Below are 12,969 nucleotides of genomic sequence, written 5' to 3'. Positions count from 1 at the left end.
GAAGCCTTAATGATTTTCACATATGCTCAGCAGATTTGATACCCTGCCACCAAGCAGCTCTACCTCTTGCTCTTACCTGCTTTACATGCTCAGAGCTGCAGTGTCTTTTACTGGAGTGTCCTGGAATGCTGCACCGGCACTGGGGCATTCGGTCAGCTTTCAGTGGCTTGGGAAGGCAGTTTTATCTGCCCATGTCCTAGCCCTTCTCTTTGGAAAAAAAGAAAGCTTTCCTGATGCTGTTCACTACGCTTCATTAGAATCGCAGGCGCTTCATGGTTCTTTATTGGCTGCATCATGGAGGAATTTTACCACAGCCTAAAGTTGTTTTATAGACGCTTTTCAGAAGTACCACATTAAGAAAGATGACATTCTTGCCATCTTGAAGCTTTTAGTAGAAATCAGATAATATGCACAAGAGAATTGATAAAGGCAATGTCAGTTTTGGGCCACTTTGTCCAGTTATATTTTTCTCAAAAAAGATTTCAGTTTTTAGTTGTCACTTGAAGAAATAAATCCCAGTTTCATGTTAATAAAAAGAGCATGTTGGGCACCGATGATGGAGAGAAATGGCTTGTGGGTGATGGACATGCACATGCGCATGGACACTCCGGTGTCTGCTGCTGGAATTCAAACAGTGTAACATTTTTGTAATCAATACATATTTCTTTGTTTTCTTCCCAGATACTACATCAGTAATGAACATAAAGGAATGCCAGGAGGAAGAAATCTTTATAAGTAAGAATTTTGTCAAGTTGTTGACCTCTGTCTTTTAGATGATGGACAATTTCTGGACTTGAACTTTTTAAAATCTTATTCTAATATTAAAAAGGATTTTCTACCAAGCATTATTGTTTTTTCATAAATCAATATGCATGTCACAAAAATAATGACTTCATTAGATGTTTTGTGACATTCCCAAACAATGGGAGTTTAATACTAATTTATGTATTTATTACACATCTTGAAAAAGAATGTTTAAGAATTGTTTTGGCATTCTGGTATTTGAGAAAGTACAACAACATGGCATCTTTTCAATTTATTCTTTGATTAAGTGCTTTATTTCCTCCATTGGTTTTACAGAATTCAACTTAGTGACTACTCAAAAGTTGAGTGTCTTAGCTGTGAGCTGAATCCAGAAAGATGCCAGTACTATTCTGTGTCATTTAGTAAAGAGGCAAAATATTATCAGCTGAGATGTTCAGGTAAGCGTGTGCTGACGGGTCTGGAGGGCTGCGGCAGCTGTGACTCACTGGTGAGCAGGAGGCAGCTCCTCTGTCCTTTTGGCTGGGTTACTTGCCCTGACCTCCTCACACCAGCGATGTGCGCCTCTCTAGAACCTTCTCCCTCCATCCAGGGCCGTCCCCCTGCGCCTGCAGTTGCTCTCTAGTATCCAGTTTGAGAATCATTTTTGTTCTCTCCTCAGTTCTCTTTCAAACCTGAGGGGCCATGCAATTGTCTTGGGCCCTTTCTTTCCACTCACATTTAAGTGGTGGGTTTCAGTCAGCTTTTCTTCCCCTTTGAAGACTTCTTTCTTATAAAACCACGTTTTGTGGGGTTTTTAAAAGATTATGTTACACACTCATCCCTTTAAATGGGAAAATGTGGGACATGCCAGTCACCCAAAATGCCCACTGCTCTGTCTTCTTCTGTTACCGCAGTTATTTACTGAGGATGAAGAATCAGGGCAAGGAGAAGCACAGTGGCCACTGCAGGTCACACCCCAGGCACAGCAGGGTTTGGGCACTCGGTCTCTGCCTCCACATTTCCTGCCTTCTAAACACTCGGCTGGGTTACTTCTCAGAATGAAAAAGAACTGGCGTGTTCTGAAAGTAACTGCCCGTGGCACCAAAGAGGACACTGAACCAGTTATCTGACCCTCCCCTCAGTAATGTATTTTCTTTACCATTACTTATTTATTTATAGTTGTTTGCTGTGGCTGTTTTTCTTGGGCATGTCCTTTACACTAGGCACTATGCTAAAATCTTTATATTCACAATCTCATGATATTGTTAAGAAAACTCCAGAAAGTAGACATGATTATCTTCATTTTCTATGTGAGGAAATTAAAGGCCGAGCGCCTTGTCATACATCACACAGCAAGTCAGTCAGGATTCTAACCCAGCTCTGGATATTTCTTTCACTGGGGTTTCAATCAAGTACAAAAATTAACACTGTCGCCCAAATGAATCAAAATTAAATAACTTACAAAATAGCTTTCCTATATATTACCTTCCACGCTGCAGCTCCCACAGTTGGGATAAATAGTGCAGATATGGGCTTGTGAGAAAAACACTTTTGCATGCCAGAAAAGAATCGCTTCTCCAAGTCAGGCTCTGCAGATGTGCTGCCTGGCTCCAGACTCCTCGGGTAGGGGCGCAAGGAGGGGCCTGCCCATCCTCCAGGTGAGGCTGGCTTCGGAGCTCTGCCCTGGGCTCTGAGGACAGTGAGCAAGGGAAGATGGGGTGGGGAGGATGGCGGCTCTCATTTCAAATCAGTGATCAGGAGCTTGGGCGCAGAGATGGTGACCTGCCGGGGTGCTCAGCGGGGCTCATTCACTTCCCATCATTTTGCTGGGTCCTGTGCTTTTCCAGTCTTACTTCTTACTCTCATTTGCAGCTATTCATAAGGGGGGGGGGGCGACTAACATTTATTAAGCTTCCTATCCACTATGATATTTATTATGTTTTTTATCGAAGTTAAATGGTAATCAATGACATTTTTGAAAAGTCACGTATGCCAAACTTATCTAAAACATATTTTTCACTGATTATGTTAACAGGCCCTGGTCTGCCCCTCTATACTCTACACAGCAGCAGGAATGATAAAGGTATTTTCTCATATTTTACTTTTCATTTGCTTTTAAGAAAATGTGTGTGAATGCAAGCAGCACATACTTAGTATCGTGTGATTTCTCCTGGCTTTAGAGTCAGAACAATGACTGGACACAAGGTTTGTAACCTGAAGTATGCATAGTCCCCTCAGCACATTTTGTATTTGCTCATTACTCCATTATATACTCTAATTTCTTTGTATTGTAGTGAGTTACTGTTGTTCTGTGTATTTATTTAGAACTGAGAGTCCTGGAAAACAATTCAGCTTTGGAAGAAGCGCTTAAAGATGTCCAAATGCCTTCTAAAAAACTGGACTTCATTCTTTTGAATGGAACAAGTAAGTTAAATTTCATGGAAGCACCAATAAAATTAACTAATATAATAATCTGATCAGAAAATATACATTTTATAATACATAAATCTAATTTAGAAGGTTATTTCCCCATGAAATATCATATTACAAGGATTACTACTTTTCCACTTTTTGTGTGTTAAAATTCAATGCTATTTTACGTGGAATGTGTTTTGTTAAAAAGAAAGATTTGGGGGGCTGGAGGTTTAGCTCAGCGGCATAAGCGCCTGCCTTGGAAGCAGGCAGGCAGTCGTGAGTTCGATCCCCGGTACCGATAAAAAGTAAAAAGACAAAAAAAAAAAAAAAAAGAGAGAGAGAGAGAGAAAGAAAGATTTGGAGAAAATGTGCTACTGTTTAGTTTCATCTCCTCAGTAATTCTATTAGTATTAACTGTATATTTAACATAATTATCCTAATTTATTTTACCTTTAAACCAAAAAAGGTGAAATTGTCTCATATGATTATTTTTTAAAGTTAGAATTGTTGATAAAGGTTGAATCTTCAATCCTTGGAGAGAAATCTTTAATTTTTCCTAATCCTCCTCTTCTCCCATAGTTATCCCAGGATTGGATTTGGCAGTCTCATCATGGATTATATTTAAAGACCTCTAGAAACAATAGGTTTCTTAAAACACACACACACACACACACACACACACACAAAGGGACAATAAGAATTCATCCAAATTGGTTCAGTTTAATTTTTTTAAATATTCAACTCATCTCATTTCAAATGGCAGAATAGGCTGTAGAAAGTATAGGCATTTTCAAACAATAGTTTGGACCAGTATATTCCAACTGCATGTTCACTGGAGTCACATGGGATCTTGTTAACAGCTACATTTTGACCCAGCAGGTCAGGGTGGGTCTAGGATCTGGAGTTTATAATAAGCTCCAAGGTGATACCAGTGTCCCTGGACCTGAGCCATGCTTGCATGAACTGCTTAGAGTTTTTCAGCACCAACATTGACAGCCTGGTACAGAAGACACTGAATACTGAGATCCTGGACACTGTATTTCAGGGTGTAAACAGTGGACAGCTCTGAATGTCTTAAGGTCAGAGACGACAGGTGATTAGCAGGAAAACTTGGTAGGAATTGTAGGTTGGAGCTGTTAGAGCAGGGGAGGTGGTCCCACTGGGAGGTGATTATAACCTTTCAAATTACAGGAAGAGATGACTAGACATGGATGGGGAGTCTGAGAGCAGGGAACAGCGATAGTGGCACTTGGTGATTAAGAGCCTCTCTGCAGCGTCTGTGAGAGGATGAAATTTAAAGCACCTTGTCACTGGTGCCTTGCCCATTTAGACAGCCCAGGAATCCAGTGATGACTTTGGCATGTTTATTTAAAATATCATGGTCAATTGATAGTCTGATATTTTATTGAAATTATAATAACAGTTTAAATTTTTTGTTCTCACAAGCACATTTAATCAAAAAATATTAAAACAATCAGCAGAGTATGAACTAAAGATAAGTCTACATAAAGATCTTACTCCTCTAATTTAGCCAAAATAATTGTAACATCAACCAAATAACAGAAAGGAAAATAAATTTAAAAAATAATTCTAGTGATAAAGATATTTTTTGCCTACTATTAAAAGCTAGAAATAATCTTATTAAAATATAGGATTTTTAATATTGTTTTTTAGATTTGTTAGTCTAACCCATCTTTCATTTGAAGGCAAAGGAAATGGTTTCATTATTTAGGGGCAAATTTTATTAAACTGTCACATCAAGCACAGGGAATTAAACAGATCCATGGAAAAATCACAAAGAATGCACTCAACAGTTTGCTCCGTGGAAGCCCAGTTTCATTCTGTGAAACACAAGAGTTGAAAATGGGAACTCAGCTTTGCGGTCTGGGGTGGCAATAGGAACTATAAAAATGTTATTAAATCAGAATTTTAAAATAGAATTGGGGCCAACTACAAATTCTAAACAGTTTTGAGGAAATTTAAGAAGAGGAAAACATTTTGGAGGAAAATTTAGAACATAAGTCATAAACAAACTAGATAAGTAGATCAGATGCCAAAGAACAGATTATAAAAACAAAACATTACAAATTCTAAGATGTACTTTTATTGTAGGAGGCACCAATGTATTTAATAGATACATTAGGAACAAGTTGTTTTAACATTAACTGATATTTTAACCTGACAGACTGTGTTTTTTAAACTTTAAAACCTGCGGAATCCATCCAGTTCATTTTTTTATTCTAATTTAACAAATTACTGGACTCTAGACATGGCATCAAGGACAAAGCAAAAGAACAAAATCTTGAATAACTGTTTTTAACTTTCTGATTAATCTTTCTGTTTGTTTAGAATTTTGGTATCAGATGATCTTGCCTCCCCATTTTGATAAATCCAAGCAATATCCTCTACTACTAGACGTGTAAGTATTCACAAAGCGGGGAGTTAATTGCCCTCCTCCAGTGCAGATTACTGAGAAATAGTGGTAAATTCATCCTTTCTCCCTTCCTGATTACTGTGTTCCCCTTCCATTTTCTACTCGCAAACCTCAGTCTAGTTTCTGCCATCACAGTAAACAAAAGAAACACTTTCTTCTGCCATAATGGCATATTTTTGTTTTGTTTTTGCTTGCCTAAAGTGTGAGGGAATTCCACAGGAATTCTAAAGTCTTGATTTTCATCCTACCTCCTGGACATTTTAACAAGCAAGAGATGAGTATTAATAGTTATTCCACATCCCTCATCCCAAATTTTCTCCCACTGAATCCCTTTGATTTATTATAACCCTAAACTTCTCTTCTAGTTCCTGCGATGTTCCTGTTTGTTATTTTTCATTCCCCTTTTTGGTGAACAGAAGTGTTGTAGGAGAGTGTCATTATAATCCAAACTTTAAATCCTAGAGAGTCTTGAAATCACAAATTTTTGGTGCCTTAATGGAAACTCATGTGAATTCTGAATATGGCATCATTGTAAAATAGTTTTATTAATGATTTAAAATACACTTTAATTCTTCTAAAATTGCCCTAATCTCATAGATTACACGTGTTTTCCTTTAATAAAAAACACAACAACAGTGTGCCGCATTTCTGCTATTGTTCAGATGCTTAATTTATTTTATTGGCACAGCAAATTAATGTGGTGAGATCTGTTAGCTCATTGTAGAGGCCACACTGAAACTTAGGGACATAATTTGTATGTTATTACTAGGGTAAAAGGAAAAGATGCTAGCACAGTCATAGTTTAGCTCCATTTTTACAGTGAAAAAAAGACTCATAAAAATCTATCAGAGAATACAAACTAAATGACAGCTATTTTAAGCTTCCAGATGTGCTACGTGACTGTAGTAAGCATAATTGTGATAGAATGAAATCAAAATCACTAGTAAAATTGATGTTTTAGATTTTCTCTTCAATACTAAAAAAGAAAAAGCATCCTTTAGACAACAGTGATTTGTTTTTATCTTGACTCCCTTGTAAGTAAAGATTTTTAAAGACAAATTTAGTGCCGTTTCTATTCACTTATTTTCCTTTACCTCTCTCTTGAGGTATCAGTCTTTTTCTTCCATTTTAAAAAATAATGTTTAATCTTGAGAGTAGTAACTCCGGATACACTGAACATTAAACTCTTTAATCTACCGTGTTTAATGCTACTGACAGGACAAAGGCATTTCGTATATTACTTGAACATGTTTACTTGCCTCAAAATACATAGATACATTCTCCACTTTGAAATTAGATTGGTACAACATTTAGTTTAAATTTAAAATAATGCAATATTTTTATTGAAACCAAAGTTCTTTTTACCACCGTCTCTAGGAAGAGGGAGGAAAAAATTAGCAAAGGCATGCATGCACGACTTGTCTATTCCTGTGTCGTGAGCAGCTGGGTAGGCGAGGTGGCCTGGCGAGAGAAGAGTTATTGGAGGAGGCCTTTCCTCAGGCAATCTGTAGGTCACACAAACATGACATATTTTAATGTGATATAGTGATGCTTACAGAGTCTTTCAACTGACAGAAATGAGAAGGTCTGATGGTTGTACACAGAGCTACGTGTGGGGTAAATATAGCAGTCAAGATTAATAAAAGGGAAAATGTGCTTATCAATAGAATCGTGAACAGCACACCTATTTTCCAGAATGAGGTTTCATTTCTTTCTGTTTTGAACTTTTAAGTAAGAGCATTCATTCATGTGTTGGCTTGTTCCCGAGTGATTTGTGAAGTCATAGGGACTTGTTAGGCAGGTAATGCAGCAGAGTCTTTAGGGAAGTTCCAACCTCAGAAACGATCTTGTGGTTTGGGAGTATTTCTGAATCGAGATGGAAAGATCAACTTAAACCTGCATTTTTGTTATCATCTATTTCTTTATAACCCAGCTTCCTTATCTCCACTATGAAAGCAGCAAAATTTCTTTGATAGTTAAGACTGCCATACTTTAAAAATGTTGACCTGTGAAGACTGTGTTTAATAACTGTCTTTTAAGATAAAACTGATGGGCATCTTTTAAAAAGCACAGTGAAAAAATAAATAAATAAATAAAAAGCACAGTGATTTTAATCACGTTGCCAAATTTTAGAAGGCCAATTCTGGGTCTCCTCCTGGCTGGCACAATTTTAGATTTGTGATGGAGGGAAAGGTGCACATCTTGTTCACAAGAAGCAAAATGCAAATATGCTTTATTTGATTCAGAGAAACAGTAAATGCTAGTAATTGTTTTTTTTTTTTTTTTTTTTTTTTTTTTTTTCAGATATGCAGGCCCCTGTAGTCAAAAAGCAGACGCTATCTTCAGACTCAACTGGGCCACTTACCTTGCAAGTACGGAAAACATCATAGTAGCTAGCTTTGACGGCAGAGGAAGTGGTTACCAAGGAGATAAAATCATGCATGCAATCAACAGAAGACTGGGGACATTAGAAATTGAAGATCAAATTGAAGCAGCCAGGTGATTTCTAGGAGATGAATTCTAACTTCATTCTCCCTTTGATTTACATTTCACAATTATAATTATAAAGAATTTAAAGTGTGCCAGAAGGAATTTGAAATCTTTCATGGTTAGTGAAGATACTATGTTTTGACAAAAATATTTGTCATTATAGATTCATATGAAGTTTTAAAAAGGCATTTCCTGAGTGCGCCTTTGTATGTGACTATAGGAAGGGAGTTGGCACATGGGCTACTGCATTCTAAGAACAGAGGCTTAAAATTCAAACACACAGACAAACTGAGGGATCAACATACCCTGAGTAAACATCTGAATAAACAGTGAAACCCATCCTTGTAATCAGAAAGAAGCAGAGGAACTCACCTAAGTTTACTTATAGGGAGTCACAGTTATGACGTTTTAGGAGTGCCCTACAATCTGAATAAGGGTTACTGAATACTCTTACATTTTGGGGAAAATTTGGAGAACAACCATTGTGGATCATAACTGTAAAAGCTTAAGTATAAATGACATCCCACTTTTGGCTTTTGTTTTGCTTTTATTTTTGTTTTGATGTTTTTTGTTTGTTTGTTTTTTGAGACAGAGTCTCACTATACAGCCCAGTGGTCTTGAACTCACTGTGTAGCCCAGACTGGCCTTAACCTCACACCTATCCTGCATTAGCCTCCCAAGTGCTAGGATTTTAGGCATGGCCACCACACCCAGCTAAACATCTCACTCTTGTGCTCTTCACGTTTGGGTCTATTTTGATGTGATCTGAGTCATGAGCGATGAGTCCCTCATGATATATCTGTAACAAGAAGTGTTTTACCTGCAGCCATTGTCACTGAAGGGGCACAGCAGCTCTGGGAAGTGGTTCTTCTCACCCATATCTCAGATTTTTAAAATGTGGCTCTTAGGTAACTCCCCCAAAGTATACTGGAATCCAGTCTCCTTCTAGCTCTTCTATTCAATTACATCAACTGGTAAATGGGAAATGTAATCTTTGAGTTTCTAAAACTAACTGCCTGAACATCTAAGGAAGTTTAATGAGTGAGATGGTTTGAGATAATGTAGTGAAATTATAAACTAGAAAATGCAGAAATATTCATAAACAACTAAATGAATGGAGAAACATCCTTTTAATAAACTAAAAAGCAGGTTACAGTTTATTAAGTATCCTAGAATGAATGAAATTCCCTTATACTAAAGTTAATGATGATTTTCCTTAAGAATTACAAAAGAGAGATTTAGATTAGAAGCAGGATAAATTTGTTCAACAGTGAGGCATTCAAATCTATTCTTATCTATCCACACTTATCTTCTATGTATGAAAAATGGCAGTCTTGGGGGCCTCTCATATTTGACCTACAAAGTCCTACAGTTAAAAAACTGAGTATCTACAAAATGCAACTTGAGTTACCAAAGTACTGGCATGTGGTATGTTCCTGATAGAGCATCATTTCAGAAACTAAAAAGAATTGAACACAACAACGTGGAAAAATCTCATACTGTTTAATGAAAGATATGCAAATATATACATTCTGTTTGAACCAATTTATATTAACTCCTAAGCCAAGTACACATTCGGGTGGTACTTTTGTGGACTCTAACAAAAGAGAAACACATCGTTTTGTCCCTTTATAGAGAGGGAAATGATCTGAGGCTTTCTGACAGTATCCAGTGGCACTGGTGTGTTCACTGCATAAAGGATTATCGAGTTGTACACTCACAAGATCAGTTAAAAACTATTTTTAATTTTCTCTATGGCATGTATCAGTTGAAATTACAAAAACTCTCAAAGTCACATAAATGTTAATGCAAAGACTCCAAAACATCCCATAATATTCCAGAGTTGAATGTTCTATTTGCTAGGTTTCTAAGTAAATTCCTTGTTTGATGTAAGTCTAAGATTTAACAAACAAATCTATAAAAATAAAGTTTAGAGAGAATAAAAGGAAATAGGTACATAAAACATATTTCTTATTTCTTTTTTGGATTGCATTTCTGAACACTCTTTAGCAGCAAAAAGACTTCTTAATCCATCAAGGAAAAAATTGCTTTCTAGTTAGTGGTGCTGAGCTAACTAATCAACACCCAGAATAAGAAGGTATTTATTTAGACAATGGTGTTTAAGTTTCAGGTAGGGGGTCCTACCCAGATGTTCTTTTTGCCCTTATCTTTCTCCATTGCAGGGGCCACCACTCTCAAGTGGAAAAACATCTGGAGAGATTTAAATTCAATTATGTAAAGAAAAGTGCATCTGGGCTGCAAATTTTTATATAAAGCTGTGAAAAAAACTGCCAGGATTTGTTTTCTGTGAAACACACACACACACACACACACACACACACACACACACACACACACACGTTTTACAATTTTTATGGACTCCAGTAAAAGCAAGCCTTGTTCATCTGGATCTTAAGTTAGCCCAGGTAGACTGTTGTCTCAGGTGTTTTTGATTGCTGGCAGTGGTCCATCTTAGTTTCAGATAAAATGAAAGAAATAACAAATGGCAGAATTTCACATTTGTGCAGTTGTCTTAGTTTCCTATACACAGAGCAAAGCTGATTTGTGAACTTCTCTCACGTGTTTTAGACAATTCTCAAAAATGGGATTTGTGGACAGCAACCGAATTGCAATTTGGGGCTGGGTGAGTAGTTGTTTGACTGATCAGTCTGTATGGATTCCTTAGTGACTATCATCCAGAGCATGCTCATTTATCTTTTGGAGGTATAAATATTTGCAGATGAAAAGCATATCTCACAGGTGGTGGGTCACGGGCCAGTGGTGCCCCTCCACAGGTCTGCTGAACCAGACTCAAACCTTTGTTTATTGTGATGAGGAAGCAAGTGAGAAGGGGAAAAAGAAGAAAGGGAGAGAAAGGAAGGGAGGAAAGGGGAGAAGGAGAAAGGAAGGGGAGGGAGGAAAGAAGTGAGACTTCTCGTGAATCAGTCAGGAAAGATTTTGCATTTCTTGTTTTTATTTATGCATTTTTCTTTCACTGGTTCACCCAATCTCCAGGGTCAGTAAATGCTCTATATTTTTGCCTTACATCTTACCAAGAAAAGAGACCAGGGCTCTGAAAGTGTAGTCTTTAGATACGGCCCAATTAAGACCAATTTAAGCCTCCTATAGCATGCTTTCTCTCTCTAAAGAGGCACAGTATATAAAGATGTGAGAAGTGTGGAAACTGCAACTCGCTTACCATATGTCCTTAATCCTTTACCTCCATAAAAATAACTGTTTCCATTTCTTAGTCATATGGAGGGTACGTAACCTCAATGGTCCTGGGATCTGGAAGTGGTGTGTTCAAGTGTGGAATAGCTGTGGCTCCCGTGTCACGGTGGGACTACTACGGTATGTAACTGCCTTCAGGTACAAAAAGATAATGTGTTAACCTTAAAATTTCACATACAAAACCGTTCCCTTTTAGTTCCAGTGTTTCTATAACAAATACAGTAGGCTGATTCATCTCAGAGGTTCTTTACAGATGCCTGTTCTAAGATGATCTCATTTACTCTGCTATCACGCAAGATGGGGGGATTATATGTTATCTGAACACTTAGTTACTCACCAATAAATTCTGTTTTCCAAATTTGGAAATAGATACAGTGCCATATTTCTCAGATAAACTTTCCTTTTTTTAATTTGGTTTGGGAGCTTTAAATATTAGAAGAGAAAGGAAATGTGCATTTTTTTACCTTTTCAGTTAAAGTTAGATATAAATTGGGCTTTGAATAAAAAGAGAAAAATGAAGTGATGAATTTCCAGGGCTTTTGGTTGTTTCTTGCTGTCTTTTACTACATGAAAGATACTGTAGACTCTTGTTTATCACTGAGAAACCATTGTTCTGTAAGGCATCATAACCTCTAAGTGTACAAGGCTCAAGAAGAAGGGTGCAATCACGAGAAGCTGAGATCAAAAGGACGAGCAAAGAGGGGAGAGATACTGCATTTTCCAGGGCTTTCTCTGGCAAGTTCTCAATTCCTGCATTCAGTGTAAGGATAGAATCATTGAGAAGATATACTTACTAAGTATCTTATATTCTGATATGTGGTAGTACCAGACCCCTCTTTTAGGTCTGTCTTAATCAATAGAAGTCAATGTACAAAATACAATTGTCATTTTTTTTGTTGTTTAAAAAATTCAAGGGCATAACTATCACTTGATTTGCATACAATGGAATAGTTTTAATAGAATACTTTTCTATCTGATGTTGTTCTGTTGTATGGTTTGTTTTTGGAGACCTCTTGTGGTCAGTAGAATAATAGGAACCATCCTTGTGAGTTTAAAAATGTATTGAGACAGGAACTCCATTAAATATATATAGAACAGTTAATATTTAAGAATTCAATAGTTTTTAAAATATATGAAAATTTGAACAGTATTCAAAGATTATATAAAAGAAATAGGTGAATAGTTTAGAACCATGTTTTTAAAGGTTACAATAACCACTTATGCAAATATATATATATATATATATATATATATATATATATATATATAACTGGAAATCAAACTCAGGACCTCACACTGACCAGACAAGTGCTTATGCTGCTGAGCTACATCTCCGGCCCTGTGTATAATATTTTAAATGTTATTTTTAAAATATTTAGACACCCTTAATGCATATCAACCCAGCTAGTACAAATAACAAGGTGATATTATGGGCTAAGAAAATAGAAATGAAGTTGCTAATCACTGGGGGAAATTTTTAGTTAGAGGTCATTTTCCCTTAATTAAGTGTACAACCTGAATCATTAATATTTAAATGCTAAAGTTAAAGAAAACAAGCATTTTATTAAGCTCTTATATATTTAAACATCCTTTAAAATACTTATTACAGTTTGTGAATGTCTCCTATATGTACAAAATTACATATAGTCTTATTT

At 36.6% G+C, this 12,969-nt stretch overlaps 1 protein-coding gene across 2 annotated transcripts in view; it reads left to right on the top strand.

Annotated features, from left to right (window-relative positions):
• Positions 1–12,969, top strand: part of Dpp4 (dipeptidyl peptidase 4) — a 76,377-nt gene that overhangs the window by 48,832 nt on the left and 14,576 nt on the right. For both annotated transcript variants that reach the window (XM_013142395.3, XM_013142394.3), the window contains exons 15-22: positions 682–735; positions 1,081–1,202; positions 2,780–2,827; positions 3,070–3,168; positions 5,509–5,578; positions 7,898–8,092; positions 10,673–10,727; positions 11,335–11,434. In XM_013142395.3, coding sequence (XP_012997849.1) covers positions 682–735; positions 1,081–1,202; positions 2,780–2,827; positions 3,070–3,168; positions 5,509–5,578; positions 7,898–8,092; positions 10,673–10,727; positions 11,335–11,434 — 743 coding nt within the window. The remainder of the gene's footprint in view (positions 1–681; positions 736–1,080; positions 1,203–2,779; positions 2,828–3,069; positions 3,169–5,508; positions 5,579–7,897; positions 8,093–10,672; positions 10,728–11,334; positions 11,435–12,969) is intronic.

The sequence above is a fragment of the Cavia porcellus genome, unplaced genomic scaffold (assembly GCF_034190915.1).
Source record: "Cavia porcellus strain 051 isolate PalLab524CR breed Dunkin Hartley unplaced genomic scaffold, mCavPor4.1 scaffold_12, whole genome shotgun sequence".
In the NCBI taxonomy this organism is placed as follows: domain Eukaryota; kingdom Metazoa; phylum Chordata; class Mammalia; order Rodentia; family Caviidae; genus Cavia; species Cavia porcellus.
Note: the sequence above shows the minus strand (reverse complement) of the source record. Positions and strands in the feature narration are given on the sequence as shown.